General features: G+C 38.9%; 2 protein-coding genes across 3 annotated transcripts; one reads left to right on the top strand and one right to left on the bottom strand.

The window, feature by feature from the left end:
- Positions 1-392: 392 nt before the first annotated feature.
- On the top strand, positions 393-9,189 carry bpifcl (BPI fold containing family C, like). Its single transcript, XM_040151646.1, has 16 exons — positions 393-483; positions 661-773; positions 978-1,080; positions 1,382-1,513; positions 2,531-2,686; positions 2,763-2,826; positions 2,975-3,035; positions 3,196-3,287; positions 3,529-3,705; positions 3,828-3,887; positions 7,091-7,258; positions 7,974-8,041; positions 8,130-8,172; positions 8,282-8,342; positions 8,614-8,690; positions 8,793-9,189. The coding sequence occupies exons 2-16, from the start codon at positions 674-676 to the stop codon at positions 8,871-8,873; spliced, it is 1,443 nt and encodes a 480-aa protein (XP_040007580.1). The 5' UTR covers positions 393-483; positions 661-673; the 3' UTR covers positions 8,874-9,189.
- Positions 9,190-10,316: 1,127 nt separating this feature from the next.
- On the bottom strand, positions 10,317-16,305 carry LOC120803921 (PRELI domain containing protein 3B-like). 2 transcript variants are annotated; one of them, XR_005709388.1, is made up of 7 exons: positions 16,198-16,305; positions 14,452-14,620; positions 14,251-14,340; positions 13,192-13,262; positions 12,974-13,076; positions 12,598-12,835; positions 10,317-10,820 (listed from the first exon to the last, which is right to left on the bottom strand). XR_005709388.1 is itself a non-coding variant. In XM_040152958.1 (6 exons), the coding sequence occupies exons 1-6, from the start codon at positions 16,227-16,229 to the stop codon at positions 12,719-12,721; spliced, it is 582 nt and encodes a 193-aa protein (XP_040008892.1). In that variant the 5' UTR covers positions 16,230-16,305; the 3' UTR covers positions 12,448-12,718. The 2 variants fall into 2 exon arrangements, 1 of the variants encoding a protein (XP_040008892.1); XM_040152958.1 differs by lacking the exon at positions 10,317-10,820 and having other exon boundaries at positions 12,448-12,835.
- Positions 16,306-16,754: the final 449 nt, after the last annotated feature.

Here is a 16,754-nt window from a genome sequence, read left to right as displayed (position 1 = left end):
TTTTGACAGGGAGCAAGGGCCTGCAGCAGACTGTGTGAAAACATGGCGCTGTTTACATCAATGATATTAATTGTACTCAGCTTGGCACCTCCAAGCCAGTACACCTGTGAATCAACGAAAAAAAAAATAATTACAGGATGTGGAAGTCGATTGTTGCTTAGCTAAAATAAAACAGAGTGTGAGAGTCAGCAAAACAGTTTCATTTCCTTTTACAAGCTGGTTGGCCATGACCTGACTTTACTTTAAAAATTAATTCAATTACTTACTCAATTACTTGGCTCAGACGGACAGAGCAGAGTCAAAAAATAGTTTCTTGTTCCTCACACAAAAAAGGTCTCTCGCAGGCTAGTGTCAGATGTTAGCGAGTTTCACTTCTCAGTGACACAGGAAGCAGAAGCTGTATAAATCAAGAGCAGAGAATCAGACAAGACATTTGCTTTCTAAAGCAAACGTCAGGAGCCATTTCAGCCACTTCAACCTGCAGTAATTCATTTATGCTATATAATATAACTAAACTGGTTTATCGTGATTAACACGTTTGATTTTAGAATTTATGTTTCATACTAAAATGTAAATGTCTCAGTAGTTCTTTGTGGTTTTGTGGATACTTTCATGCTCAAATGTTTAAGTAGTAAAGTATAGCTGTATCTTGCACCACAGAGGAGCCGGCAACATGCTTCTCTCCGTAGTGGCAGTGCTCATGCTCCTCTCTTGCACCTGTGGAGAAAATCCTGCAGTACAAGTCGTCCTGACCAACAAAGCAGTTCAGTACGGTAAGGCAATGTCAGATGGTGTTATTCACTCAGTTGATAGGTTTATCTAAGCACAATTGAATTGTTGCACAGGGTGTTAGATTGCTTTGGAGCTACAAAAGTCTTTTCATAAAGTAGTAGTACAATATGTTACAGTATGACCAGTTTATAAGACATATTTCATTCACAACAATTAAAACTTTATGCTTGTGCTGTTCGTCCCAGGAAAGCATACAGGTACAGACTGGATTCAGGAGAATCTGCAGCGTGTCAGTCTCCCTGACATCAGTGGTAAAATCTTGGGCATTATAGGATACACACTAACAGGGTAGGATTACATTTGATTCTTGAATATTGAGGCGTCTTTTTGGTTCCAAATTAGTTCACATCCCAGTTTAAGATGACCTCTACACAAAGTTTACTCTTTGAAAGGAATAGGCTGTGTAGGACTGAATTTCACAAATTTGAACTCTAGGCTGAATAATCCTGTAGCTGTCCTGTTATATGTCCTGAAAACCAGCAGCCCAGTACGCATATACTTGATTGATTTCATTGGACCTATTCATGTTATTCAGATCTGTGTCACCCCACCTATAAACACCTGCCTTTGCTCTCCCCGTGTGCTCTAGCATCACAATAAAAAAGTGTGACCTTCCAGAGCCATCTGTTGAGTTCTATCCAGATGCCACAGGATTCAAGACGTCCGTGTTAGGCCTCAGTCTTGCAATAACTGGCGGGTGGATGACACAGTGTGGCATAATGTGAGTTTTCCCTAATCTCTGCCCTACATGTGAGCTCCTTGATCACGAAGCCAGTGACTCCACAGCTCAGGGTTTTCAGCAATCTCAAGTTTTCCATTTAGGCAGAAGACAAATCTTCGGAGCAACTGAGGCAATCTGATTAAATTCTTTACCCTGACACAAAAAGTGTTGTAAAAGAGTGACTGCATATGAATCTTAACAGTTTTAAAGGTATAAGTTACACAACTCAGTCTGAAATGTTGATAGGGAAATGTGCATCCAGATATAATGAGGAACTGAAATTAAGGGTCAGGTTAAGAAGGGCCTTTGTGTTATTCTGGGCTCAATTAGAAAATGAAAGTGTCTCTTTAAAGGTGTCATGTCAGTGTCTCCAGGGCTGCGTTGTTTTAGCTCCCGTATTCTTGTGCGGAACATCGTTGGCTTTGCTCTTACACAGATGAGAAATCACTGGGTTGACAGGCACACAAATGTTGTTCACATGCACACAAAAGGAAGAAACCCGTGATTTTGGTGACTTCTTGTTCCTCTCCCTTGTGTCTTCTCTCTTTGGCTGTCTGTGTAAAGCTAAATGTGAAATGTGAAAGTAACAGCTAACTGGGAATATTGTCAGGCCTATAGGCAGAGGTCTGCAGTATGCACTCCACTGAGTTGTTTTAACATGCGTAACAACATTTAAGTGTAGAGAATCGAGAAATAAAGTGACACGGTTCTGGCTATGAACTACAGAGATTTACATGTATTATTTGGTCACGAGTGCCTAGAAATAAGGAAACAAGATAGATAAGGAAAGAAGAAATACTGATATAATAAAAACGAATTTTATAATTTACGATACATAAGTGATAAGTTATACATTGGACAAGTCACTGAGGTACAGTTAGTCTGCTGATTTTATGTGAATGCGCAAATACACACACACGTGGCAGAGGGTTTCCATGGCTTCGATGCCGCATTTTGCATGAACAAATTTTCACCAATACCATCGCGTACTGATTTGTTCGAACTGTGTATTTTCAGACATGATGGGGGATCATTCGACATGGCTGTATTTAGTGTGAATGTGATCTCTGTAGTGGAGCTGGGGAAAGATGCCAACGGGCATCTGTCTGTCACCAGTGTCAGCTGTGATGCTCGCGTTGGAGATGTGGACATACAATTCCATGGTGGAGCCAGGTACGGTAAAACAGAGGGGTGCAGAGGGGTGACACTGATGTCAAGTTATAACCCCTGCATTTCCATTTGTCAATAGCTGGATCTTCCAGTCTTTTGTGGAGCATTTCAAGGGACATATCAGCCGTGAAATAGAGATCAGAGTGAGTGTTTCTCTACAGCGTTGTCAAGTGTATCGGTGGAGGCTTGGTCTTTCCTGTATGGTCATCAGATAATGCTCAGGTGAAACCTACCCTGAAGATTTCCCTTGGTGAACATTGCAGGACATTTGCCTTGTTGTTCCCTCCCCAGATTTGCCCTAATGTGGAGGAAATGATTGTAAACTTGGAGTACCACCTACAGGCCATGAATGGTATTACCGCATTCTACATTCACATAAAGACCCCAGTTACTTCAATTACTGTTACGCATGTCAAAAGTTACTTTACTATAGGCCAAAAGTAAAATAACAGGCAAGCATTTGAATTTATAAATAGATAATTCGGTCTAAGAATGATTTCTATTCTATTCAGTTTCCTTTGATGTGGATCAAGCTCTTTCTTTTGACCTCTCTCTCACCGGCTTACCTGTCATGGATGTTTCAAGTCTGAATCTTGGTCTTAAGGTAAGGATACACACATGGAGGTAGTTTCATGTAATCTGTTTGCTTATTGTAGACGTCCCTCTGACTTTTAGCCACATCATTTAAGACCGTGCCTTCACTTCTTTGAAAAAAGTTTATGTATTTAAACACACAGGTGTACAACATACTCTGGCATCCATTCCTTACAATGCGAAAAGGAACAATAAAAAAAAAAAATGTGATCAATAGCTATAACTGATCATCTGCAACTCTTTATTTAAAGGGAGAGTTCTACAGCATCAAAACTCATATGGACCCTCCTTTTGAGGCCCAGCCTTTCAGCGTGCCCGAGCAGCAGGGCTACATGTTGTCAGTGGGCCTGTCTGAATTCACTCTGAACTCTGCCTCATATGGATACTACTTAGCTGGAGTGTTTCAGGCCCTTATCAATGACAGCATGGTAAGTAAACCCAAAAGGATCCATAAATGGATGGATAGAGGACAAAAGCAGAGAAGAAAGCAAGACAAGTTTTTCTCCCTTAACAATGTCTGTGGTTAAGACGTGTTGTTTCATCATCTCAGATACCTCCGGGCTCTCCTTTGCACCTGAATACCAGTTTAATGGGACCCTTCATTCCTCAGGTAAGTTTACCTGTAGCAGGGTTATATTTGGCAATACTGAAGGCTTTTATTAACTCAATGTATGAACGTCTTTAAGCCTGCATGCACCTAGTGTCACAGATCTAACGTCCACACACTTGATTAAAGGTCGAGAAAACAGTCCTGAAAGGTATTTCTTGCCTTAAAATGCGTGGTGAGGAACAGGGCTGCATAAAGGCATTGTGGTTCACACTGCATCAATATTAAACTTTAAACATCATTAATGTTAAACCATCTCGGGCAGGCATACCAAAGAAAATTTGTCGCTTTTCCAAAGTCAAAAAACTCTTGACAATCCCCTCAATTTTCTTCACCTCATGTCCTCTCGGAATTTCTTTTTTAAATGTTTTCCAAGAGCGCTGAGATACCCGGAGCTAAAGAGGGAAAATGAAAATGATTTTTTTTTTTTAATGGACCAAAATCCTGCTGACACAACTAGTGATTTACACATTACATCAAGCACCTAAAACAGGGGACATAGTCAGGGGCCTTATAAACTCAGTTTTCTCAAAATGTGGTTTCCATCTTGAGTAAGTAAGTGAAATTAAAAATGCAGAGCACATTGTATCTTTACATTTGACTGACATTAAATGTAACATCATTATATTATATTTATGATATCAAAATTCAGTTGCTGTAATGCCAAAACCAGCAAGGACACTCGACTCTGCTGCTGTACACAGCTTCCAGCTGCATTTAGCTCATTGTTTTGGTTTCTCTGACCTGCACATGAAGAAATGCGACTGTGTGATTGAATCACACAGGACTCTGTTTTCTGTTACATAAAAACTTGATAAGCTGGTGGTACCTGGATAGTCAAGGATGTTTTTGTGTTTGTTTAGGACTTTATACTCCCTAGTGGCCTAAAGCAGCGGTTATATTTCCGATTCAAAAAGAACTGCTGCTTCTGAAATATGTTTTCCCATAAATGTATCATATATACTTCATAACATATTCGGTCATCAAAGTTCTACTACACAGGATCTTTAAAGGAATTAAAACGTCATTTAAACTCAACAGCGTAAAAGCAAAAGTTCTTCAAACAATCAAACAGATGAAACTTCAATCTGAAATGATCACAGCAAATCACAAGGCAGATGTTCACTCCTGGTTTGGCCACATGCTTTCTATTCAATTCAGGATTGAATAAGATTCTTCAGATAACTTAAAAAGTTTAAATGGTTTGTCCCTTAATTTTTATTTACTGGTAACTTAATTTGACTTTGAACGAACACATGAACATGTAACATTTATTTAATAAATAAACATATGGTATGATAGCAGACCAATAATTAATTTGGTTGTTTTTGTTTTCCTTATAGATTGTTCATTAGAATATGAAGGTGAATCCCTGGATCTGTCATTTTCTGATATGGTCTCAGAGGTGCTACATGTATAGTTACTGTCACTTAAAAAAAACACATAAAGAAAATATTGAGTATTCTCCATAAAATATGGTGTTGAATCATCTGATGTGTCAATAGACAGTAATTTCCTTATTTTAAATGTAAAAAATCGCTCATAGACACATAGTGTTTATACTGTCCTCCTCATACTACCACATTTACAAATTGCTGTCTAGACTATGTTTCAACTGTTTTCTGCTGATGGGTCGTGGATTTCTAAATAGAATTCAGTTGATGAACCTGAGGGATAATTTTACCTCTAATATGTTGTTACCAGCTGTACTTCTCTGTAATCACTTTTTAAAAAACTGAGATGATTCCCTCTTTTTCCAAAGAGAATATAGACTGTTAAAACGTACCTCTGGCCACAATCTGAGCTACCGTTAACGCTAAGTTAGCCAGCGTCCGTCACAGTGTCAGCAGGAGCATACGTGGCAGTATCCCACACCCTGTAGAGCATAATGGCGTCCATATCAACTTAAATAGCAACTGCAGTCTACAGTGTGGAATCCAGAAACATAATAGGTATAATGCTCAGGACAAGGAGGACATTTTACAGCCTGACCTTGGTTCCTCCTGTTTCTTGGCAATGAATACTCCATTTTGTCTTATCACTGCTGGCAACCATGAAAAGAGAGAAATTACATTACATTACTTTATAAAACTGATTTTAAAAATGTGTATATGTGTATAGCCTATATTTGAAAACCTCTGAGGGCTTTTATTTGTTATATTTCCAAAATGTAGATGTTTCGGCATGAGAAGTGACCTTTGCTCTGAAAAAGTTGAAAAACAATTTCAGTAAATTGCAGTATGATAACCCAGGCTGAGTGCAGTGAGTGAAAAGAGGAACTTTTCTACTTTAAAATTCTGAAAATAAAGCTGTAGTTTGGCCTGTACTCCAATGTAATACAAAAATATGGGAACTATCTCGAGCCACTCGCCACTCACTTTGTTTGTGTTAAACAAGGCTACTGCTCTGAAGTAGAGACTCTTTTCCTGGTGTATGCATTGTTCTTCTAGAACTTGAGATGTTTGAACTTTAAATTTAGAAAGTCTGCATCTCCATTCAAAAACCAACCCCCTCTCCCACACACACACACACACACACACACACACACACACACACACACACACACACACACACACACACACACACACACACACACACACACATTTTATCAATTATGAAGGTTGTAGTAGATAAACCTTCTGTCAACTGATTAATTAACTTCTTTGACTAAACAGTATCACTGGATTAAGGCTGTCCCTGGAGTAGAAGTGGCTGTGAGAATAAACCACACTCCCCGGGCTGTTTATACTCACACTTACCAGGTGTTCAGCCAAGGACTGTAACAGGCAACACTGAATCAGTAACATTTTGGCTTCATGCATAGTTGAAATACATAGAATACAGTATGCATCTGTTGTAAAATAAAAATCCCAAAGTAAAGCTACTTCATTCCAACACAGATGGGAAAACAGGTTTTTTAATTACTGGACATAAGGCAAAACCATTTTTAAAACTTTTCAGTATACTAGTATAGATGCACACTGAAAAGCCCAGATCTGAATTAGAGGACAAGCTTTGTGAGGTATATTTAGTTGAGTATTGTAATGTATTCGCATTTATGATCTATCAAAGAGTCCAACTCTTATCCCCCCTCCCTTCTCCAATTTCCCTGCCCCTCTTCACTGCTGACGAAATCACCAAAATATTCAATAGCTACATGGTAAATTAAATATTTACCATCAACTTTTCTCTCTCTCTCTCTGCAGCTTCCCAAGATGTTTCCAGGTCTGCTGATGAATCTGCAGGTTTATGCCAGAGAGGTTCCAATGTTTTCCTTCCAGCCTGATGCTGTTAAACTGGGCTTCCCGGGCGCTGTCAAGGCCTTCGCCATCCAGCCAAATGGCACCCAGACCCCACTGTTCAAACTCAATGTTGTGAGTATCTTTTCTCTGCTGGCCTATCGATATACCCCAGATTGAATACATGCAAGTGTTTGTTCAAGTACATTCACTTCGTGAACAATAGGTGCCCAGTGCAGCGTTACAGCCGTGCCTCAATCCTGAGCACGTGCACATGGGACATTTTGAGATCAGAAAAAGATTTCTTGCAAGTGTTCATAAATTATAATTTGTAGAGAAATTACTACCACTCAAAGAACCATTTCATTTCAGCAAATACAAATCTCGACCAAATGAATAAATGCAAGTGTTTGTGTCCTCTGCGCTCCAGATGACGAGTCACTTCATTTTAATGGATCCTGTAATCATTCTGTCCACAGTAAATATACACTAGTGCTCAAAGGATCCTTCAATTCATCAGTTAGTCAATCAATAGAAAATTAGTGGACAACTATTTCCTCCAGTGATTAATAATTTAAATCATTTATCAAGCAAAAATGTACACATTCCCTGGTTCAAGCTTCTCAAATATGAGGATCTGCTTCTTTTCTCTGTCTTTATATCATTGTAAACTGAATATCTGTTGGATTTAAGCTTCAATTTTGCACTCACAGAAACTGCAATGGGCATTTTGCACTGTTTCTGACATTTTGTAGACTAAACACTATGAAAAGTAACTGACATATTAGTCATGATTAAAACAACCATTGGTTGCAGTTTTAATTCAAACCTTTTTCTCTCTCTCTTTCAGGACTCAGAGTTCAGCAGTAAAGTGTGGATTGCTGGTGGGAGAGTGAAAGGCTCCATTTCAATGGACAAGTGAGCATCACCACATTTTAAAACACACACCTGAGCCCGAGCTCACAGGCTCAAACTTAAAGTAATGATGCTGTTTTCTTTGAAACAGTTTTACACTGACGCTGGTGGGAAGCGAAGTGGGAACGTTTAAGGTACACGGCACATAACAAAAACTGTATCACTTTTTATGTTAGGGACAGTACGCAGCATGTTTGTGCCTGCACAAACAGTGACTAATAACAATCACGTCCCTTTTTGTAGACTGATGCTTTGGAAAATATTGCAAGGATAGGAGTTCAGATGGTCTTGGCAAAACTAAATGGTGAGTCTTAGTGATATTTTATTCATTTTGAGTTCACCTCTCACTGTTTTCTACTTCAGTCCAACTGACCAGTGCTCTACTGAAACCCATCTTTCAGTTTAAGCTTTCTCCTCACCCCAACATATCCTGGTTATCAAAGTATGATCCCATCTTTTATCTCCATCATTGTAATCTAGAGCAACACAAACGGATACAAAGCATCTTTTCCTTCAGAATATGATCATTTGCACTGTGCGTTGTCTTTGTGCTGAATTGCTCTTTTCTGTTTCAGAGAAAATGGGCAACGGTGTTGTTTTACCCAGAATGAAAGAAGTAGAGCTGGTCAACTCAGTTCTGAAGGTGGAGGAGGTCAGTATTGGTAAAAAACTAGCAAAGACTTGACTTTTGGAGGAACCAAAAGTCAAGGGTTGAAACTGTCTTTGAGCTGACCACTGTCTTTGTTCCTAACAGGGATTTATAGCCATCTCTTCAGATGTTGAGGCATTTCTAACAGACAGAGGCTTCAACCGACAGACAAACAGGCCCGCGTAACTCTGGTACATCAAACCTGAATGCTCTTCATCTCATTTCAAATTCTCAAACTTCAAATCAGTAACAGGATTCTTCTACACACCGCATGGCAAAAGCACTAGTATGTTTAAAAAGATAACGTTACCTATACCCCAGTCTGGGCCCTATTCTGGAAATGATCAGGAAGCCTTGCTACACAGTACATAATCAACAATTCTGTATTCATAATTTACAGAAGTACAACCATCATGTCAAATCAACACTGATTAAGCCTGCTGTTTGACGTCATAAATGCTTGTAAAGTATATGTATAAAGTTTAAAATCTGAGCTAATTTCTTTCTAAGTAATAAATAAAATTTAATATTTTTTAAATGCATTCATACTGTCTCATTAATATAAATGTGTTAAGACATAACAGACTTAATGGCTTGGAAATCCTACTGTCTCAGAATTTTGCATCAGAAAGTACCAAAACGACTCACTATGCAGACTGGCCCATTTCAGAATCGTATATATTGTTGAATTATAACTATGGATGCATTAATGTGTAAGCATTACTTTAATGTTGCACCTGGTAAAGGTGGGGCTAATGGTAATTACTTTATATACTGCTGGGAAACTTAATCTATGATAATACATCATTTATTAGTTGATATTTTGTATGAATATTTTGAAAGTACAGTACTGTAAAAGTACAATATTTGCCTCCAGAATGTAATGAGGCAGAATTACTCAAGCACAAGTACCTCAAAATTTTACTTAAGTACAGTACTTGACAAAATCTACTTTACCTTCTACCACGGGTTTCCATTAATAATGAAAAAAGGGGTGGATCTGATTTTTTCACATCACTGTGTGTATGATTTTTTTCTCGTTTTAACTTTTTGTAGAAAAAAAAAAAAAATCGACAATGCCAGTTTGGAGCAGCATGCATCCACTGTACCTTCTTTATACTACAACCAGATGGAACATTTAAAAAAAAAAAAAAAAAAAAAAACCACACACATAAACAATCTATAGGATCACAAAAAAAAATAATGGAGTAGAGCAATGCAGTTGAACCTTCATTTAAAAATAATCTTACCCCCAGGAATATGATTTTCTTGATTTATTTGTATTTTCCACTTAACTAATTTAGTGGTATTGTTAATATAAAATGCTTTCTGTTTCTGATACATCTTTCAGATATGAACCCATGTAAATACCCACAGTACATGAGAATCCTGAGTCATCATTAACCTTTAGGAGCTAATTATCTTCTTCTATCTGACTGAAACCCAGAAACACGGAGGTTAAAAAAAAAAAAAAATTATAATAATAAAATAAACCTAATTAGCCTCAAATGTTTCATTTTAAATGCTATAGAGCTATATTACCAACTGAACTTATAACCTGTCTTTGTAAACCTCAAGCAGTTAAAGTGGAAGTGGAGAAATTTTACAAAACACTTCATCACCACCAAATTCATGAAACAATGCCATCTCTTTATTTTGAAACATTTCAGTGTGCACTCTTCAGATTCTGTTACATGTTCACATTATTGGAATGTAACACAACCAAAATATAAATATAAGCCTATTTACAGCCACTTGTTCTTAAAATGTTCCCCATAGAAAAATATCACACTTCATTCATGAAAGGAGATGCTGTATGGATAGTGATTGGCTGATCGGTCAGTTAGGCAGCAGGCCAGACTTTTAACAGAATGATCTTGAACACGGTGGGAAGGAAAGTTAACTATGAACCAGCCGTTAAAAAGAAGCTCGGCTGAACCGGAAGCAAGTGTGAAAAAGACTGAACTAACTTAGATCTTGACAGTCGAGCAAGAAACTGACTGTGGAGCATCCTGGAAGACTTGTGATGCTGCTGATCTCCATCAGGAGACGGTGTTAACAATGAAAAATAGTTGTAGTTATACCACAAACCGTCTTTAAAGTAATTTTGTAGAACTGTCCATAGTACAATGTCTGGAGAGGAGAAAAGAAGAAAAGGGGATAGTTACAGGGTCATTATGCCGCCTGCATCTCAGTTAGGTCTTTGTGAAACTGAAGCAACATCAATAATGTTGCATGTGAGAGTCCTCCATGGAATAAGCCTGGGAAATGTAGTATAAAAACTGCACTGCCACTTGCAAATCACCACAGGCTAAAAGTTTTCGAATCAATCAGTTTAACAGCCTTTGTCAATGTTCACTAGTACAAATATACCAAAAACACAGACAGTACGAAAAATCTGGTCAGAGCATACAGAGTGGGTTTTTTTTTCATAAATAATATACATAAACTTTCCAAGTGTTTTCAGGTAATAAATTGGTAGAGTTATTTCTATCTTTACATTTCATGTTGGCACACTCCATGATCCTTAACATAAGCCCGCAGTTCTCCTCCTACAACACATTAAACAGTGTGGTGAAAACCAACATGTTGCTGCAGCTCTGCACTTTTCAAAGACTTCAACCACTTTAAGTGTATTCTAAAGTACAAATGTTGAAAATAAGTTAAACATTCAAATATGCACGTTCTTATACTGTAACACTTAACTATACAGCACATCATCAGCGTAAGAGAAAAGACTGACAAATAACAAACAAAAAAAATCAAGTCATTTTTTTACCAAAAGTAGACCAGAATGACCCTAAAAGACTGCAACATTCAAGGACCAGTCCACCCACCATCTGCATCAAAGGTACAAAGGTAAATTAAACTAAAACTCCCTCTTCCATTTTTTTTTAAATGCTTTGAGACGTTCAACCAATAACAAGCCTAAACTAGCCTTCATCTCTGTAGAAAACCTTATTGGAACCACCCTCAGCTGCTGAGCTATGACCTGGAGTACACTGGATTATACACACACTCACTCAGGAAACTGGCAGACTTCTACCAGATGGCACAAGACAAAGTTGTGCTGGTTGTACCAGGCCTGGACAAGCGCCATTTGTGTTCCAGCACCATGCAAGTACAACCACCAACTGGTTTTCCTGTCTGGCCAACTAACGTGCACTCAGATCTGGCTGTCAAGACGAGCTGTGCCCGTCTTTACGACAAAGAAACTCTTCAGACAGCATGTTGACAGATGTCTCTGGCGAAGTTGCCTTGTTTGGATCCTCGCACTCTGACAGAAATACTAAAATCTGGCATTTCAAAAGATATCTCCAAGATACAGGTTGCTCAGTATCTGACTTCACAGAACCGTGGAGAGAGAAAAAAAAAAAAAGCCCCACTGCTCCAATATCACAAGACAGACAGCTGATGTTTGTAACATACAGTCTACTTTGTTACAGCCTGTCTGCATAGGGGAGTTTTTGGCTTTGAGATGTTTTTTCAGTTCTGCTGTACAAAGCAAGGCCAGCCAGAAAAGGATGGTGAAAAGTGACTTTGTTTCAGCCGTTACCAGTGCTCACCTTGTTAACGAGGATTTGGAAATGATAAAAAGTGAAGATCAGAGAGAAATGAAAATTTGAAGACGAAGGGGAGAAAGGCTAGAAAAGAGGAAATTGATGAGATTATGTGGAGGCACAGTGTGAATTTTAAAAAAGAGCTTTAACATCACAAGACTAAGTCCTATGAGCTTCAAGTGCAGTCCAATTCAACCCTGTTTGTTTTTTTTTTTTGTTTTATTAAACTGTCATCAGCTCAACACTCCCCATCACTGCCCACAGAGATAAGTATCAAACTCATCAGCAAAGACTGCTGAGGAGGGACGAACAGCGTGGTCTTGTGACACACAAACAAAAAACAAACATACCAAAAGGATGGGGCTGTGGTTATTAGGCTGTGCTGGCAGATGAGAGGCCCCCTTTGAGGGGAAAACGTTTGAGAATTCCATCGGTTCATGATGGTGGAGAGATCAGCGGGGTAGACCGGGATCATTTGTCTGCAACAGCCGCTGCCATGGGAACACGCATCGTGCCACGAGCGGTCGCCGCCAACTCCTCGATTTCTGTGTTTAATCGTCTGATGACCCACTCCATCGCCTCCCGACCCTGGGCCAGACAAAAGTGTTACTAAACAATGTGTAGTGAGAGGTATATTGTTGGATCATACTGTCCTGATGAGCTATTGGGAGATTTTAAGTCATTCAAAATAAATAAATTTATTGTTAACTTAAGATTTTAAGTCACCTTGCCGGCGTTGACAGAGATGGTCTTGGCCATGAGACCCTCGAGGTAGCTGCTCAGACTGACACCTTTCACACTGATCAGAGCCTCCTGTGTCAGCACCGTCCTGAAAAACACAAACGCGTCAATGAAAAAGTCACCAATAAACCTGAAACAATGTTAAATCTGTTGTGGTTTTGTATCTTTGTATCTTTCAATCAAATCTGACTTGTATCACTTACTTTTCAGGGTCCTGAGGATGTGGTTTGTATGTCAACTTCTCGTCCACAGATACCAGGTTAGTGAAGGAGATCTGGATGGACAAAATAAAATTGGCATTGGTCTACAGGCATTTCAGTTAATTTAACAGCAACTGCAGAGAGAAGAGTCAGGGCCGAGCCATAAAGCAGAACATACAACAACACGGTTGCAAATCATAACAATAATGATGGTTCAAACTGGTAAACAGCAACTATTCAAGTTATAAGTTACACCTCTGTGGACAAGTACAATATCCACTGGGAAAAAAGAGAGTTTGCTTTAAATAAAGCCGTGTTTTTAACATGTCTGACGATGATGACTGTCTTCAAAGTTCTCAGGGACAGGTCATGTGTTTGTTTAGATAAGAAATAACCACACGAATCAAACCTCTACCAAACAAAAGTGGAGTGTAGGTAAATAGATATATATAAGGAAGCAGTTATCTAAACATTACATATATATTCAGGATGCAGAGAGTCTTTCACAGTATGGAAGCAGCAAGAAAGCTGGTAAGTGAATGGCTGTGACTACTTATTGAAAATAAGTTGCCGTGAAACAAGTACAATTTTTGGGGATGGAAGTCAATGGACTTGCTGTGACATCGTTACAAAAACAATATAATTCTGTTTTATCAGAGGTTACACTAGAAACAATGCCCAAAGTCGTGCAATCTATCACGAGAAATAATAAATACTTGCAGTCACAGTACCTAAATATTCTCAATGCATAACAACACCAACGAGGTGAAACAAACACAACACCAGATGCTCCTCCATGTTTGCTGTAGTTTAAACATGTAGAAAATTCAGGAAAGCAGAAAAATCTGACTGGTTTAAACTGAGAACAGCTCCAAATATGTATGCACATCTTTTTTTTTGTTCTGTAAAATAGCTTTATTTCTTTTCCAGACCTCTAGGTGTGAAGAAATGGATCTGCTGCTCAGATTTAAGAGCAAGTATCACTTTATGTCAGCGTCAAGCAACAAGAGTCCTACTCGAAGTGTTCTGATGAACAGCGATCCATACGTCAGTACTACTCACATTTGTAGATTTGAGCTCCAATGTCTTCTCTTTGGGGTCCACTACTGAATGCTCCTGAACATAAGTGCATGTTCTTGTCACCCCAATGATCTGCAGGAAAAGGACACAACTCAGGCTTGGTCCAAAGAAAAACAATTTGACATCATCAATCAAATTACAGCATCCCTTCGACCCAATTGTTTCTTTCATCATCTAACTTACAGACTTGGCCATGGCGGGCAGCCCCCACTCTGTGCTGAGCAGTCTGGTGCTGTGTAACCGTCCCTCTGTATCCACACGTCTGTCCAGAACATCCACACCAAACACACTGGGGTTCATGGGGTTGGGGTACTTCTGCATCGCCGCCTTGGTCACCGTCTCCCATGGGTGGCTGTCGAAACATTTACTTACATTAGAAACAGGAAGTTCCCACAGGGCATTAAACATTCTGGCAAGAGACTGCAGATGAAAATTAGTGGGTGTTGGCTAACTCTGCAGCATTTGCATTTTAATAAATGTGCAGTGTCCTTGATTGATAAACACAAAAATCTTGATTAAAAAAAAACTTCAGTAAACGTGTTAGTGACAATATCCTTATTGTTTTTTTGGATCTGATTTTCTGAATCAGCCAATTAAAAGAAAATACATTGCTATGATGTGCCAACATGTTGGATTAAAGTCATTAAAGTCATTCGGGCCATTTTCACCACTGAGGTAGGTCATTTTAGTATGCTGTGCGAATGTAAATGCACGTATAAATCTGAACACTATTATCAAGCTTAAAACAAAACATAGCAAAACGTTTTTCTTTTAACAACCCCCCCCCTCTCCCAGGCGAACACCACTTTCAAACCATCATGACTGTGTTTTACTCATTAGTCATACCAAAAACAGGGAAAAACATTTGAACAGCAGTAACAATAAAATTAGCTGGTTAAATAGAACCATATCATTTGCATCTGGACCTGCATCAAAAAAAGTGAAGAGGCAATGATCATCTTATATGTCTGACAGATTTGAATCATTTGCTTTCATTTGTTCAAGTGCAGTAACTCATGAGAAAAAAAAAACGAGGATGATCGGGCTTGCTCTAGCATACAATGTTACAAAGTTATTGACCAAGTTTTCCCCGGTTTAACTTTGATAATGACAATAACGCAGAATTAAAACGGACTGCACAGCCAAAGACGTCGGCAGCAGGAGAAGGGACGCCCTCTCCGCACATCATCATCATCATCATCATCAGGGATACATTCAGAACCCTCTGGAAATGAACAAAAACATTTCACTTACAGTTGCTATACATTTATTACCGAGTGAGGAGTTGGAAAAAAAGAAAGAAAAAAAAAAAGATGGAAACGGTCGGGTCATTGTATTTTTTTTTTAGTCGCAGGGAATGTGGTCTGACAGGCAGACAGATCGTTATGTAACGTGGAACTTAATGTCACATTCAGTGGCAGATTTTCTTTCTCCGTGATTAAGACAAATATATATGAAAAGCACACGAATCCATCCCATTTCTAGTAACTTGTAGCTGAAATGTTGCCATGAGCTTTACACTTAAAAATGACCTATTTGACTGAGCAACTAGCACCAGGTTAGCCAAAGTTAGCTTTAATGCTAAAAGCTTGAGGCTAACCTTTGGTAAAAAGTATAGTCAGCTAGCTAAAGCGGTTTACCTCTATCGCACAAAGACAGACGAATGTAGATATTTTTGTTTAAAAACTTCAAACGTGATGGCGAATGGACGTAACGTTTTCAAGATGTTGTAACTAACATACAGGACAAAGGGTTGGGTAACTGAACCGTAGGCTCTTCGTGTGTAGTTATCTAACTTAAGTGCAACCTTAGCAGCTAGCTGCTGCCCGGACGCTGGGAATGAACCAAAAAAAAAAATGGTTATACAAGTGTAGATCAGTTTCTTAACACCCTTATATAAAACATCATGGCAGACAGACAAAAACTCACTTGAAAATGTGCTCTGACGCCCAGATCTTCATTTTCACAGGCTTTTCCGTCAGGGCTCGGGAGCCGGCGACTGGTGACAGCGTGACCGGAGTGAGCGAGAAGGGAGGGCCCGAAGGAGAAAAGCTTAAATGGGGCCTCAGCACGGAGACTGCCCCTGGTGACAGAGACCCCTGATTCACCCTGACATCCAGAACGACCCACCTGTTATTTAGTTATTTCATACATCTCAGACAATGCTCTCATTCTAAAAGCTCCATTGATGAAATGTGGTAATGTCAAGTATTGTTTTTACAATTCTGAGGAACTTCCACTTTACTTTACTCTGCTTTGAATAATGATTTATGTCATTCCATGAAAAATTTAAATGAGCTAGTTAGAAATTCTTAAAATTACATCTTATTTCATCAGATTGTAAATAATTTATATTTCTGCTGTGTTTGGTTTGCTAAGGATAAGCAGCTCTCTAGTCTCATCGCAGTAGGCTGAGGTCAGCTCTGGCTCCTCCGGTTAAAATGTCATGGAGCCTTGAGAGAACACCAGTCGTTGACCATGCTTGT

This window comes from Xiphias gladius, chromosome 18 (assembly GCF_016859285.1).
Source record: "Xiphias gladius isolate SHS-SW01 ecotype Sanya breed wild chromosome 18, ASM1685928v1, whole genome shotgun sequence".
NCBI classification, from domain to species: domain Eukaryota; kingdom Metazoa; phylum Chordata; class Actinopteri; order Istiophoriformes; family Xiphiidae; genus Xiphias; species Xiphias gladius.
This window is presented reverse-complemented; position numbering and strand designations above follow the sequence as displayed.

Coding starts and splice junctions, on each gene's coding strand:
- bpifcl (XM_040151646.1), top strand. CDS start 674: ATGCTTCTCTCCGTAGTGGCAGTGCTCATGCTCCTCTCTTGCACCTGT. Junction 1,514..2,530: donor ATGACACAGTGTGGCATAAT/GTGAGTTTTCCC, acceptor GTGTATTTTCAG/ACATGATGGGGGATCATTCG. Junction 7,259..7,973: donor CACTGTTCAAACTCAATGTT/GTGAGTATCTTT, acceptor TCTCTCTTTCAG/GACTCAGAGTTCAGCAGTAA.
- LOC120803921 (XM_040152958.1), bottom strand. CDS start 16,229: ATGAAGATCTGGGCGTCAGAGCACATTTTCAA. Junction 13,263..14,250: donor TGGAGCTCAAATCTACAAAT/GTGAGTAGTACT, acceptor TTGTCCATCCAG/ATCTCCTTCACTAACCTGGT. Junction 13,077..13,191: donor CATCCTCAGGACCCTGAAAA/GTAAGTGATACA, acceptor TGTGTTTTTCAG/GACGGTGCTGACACAGGAGG.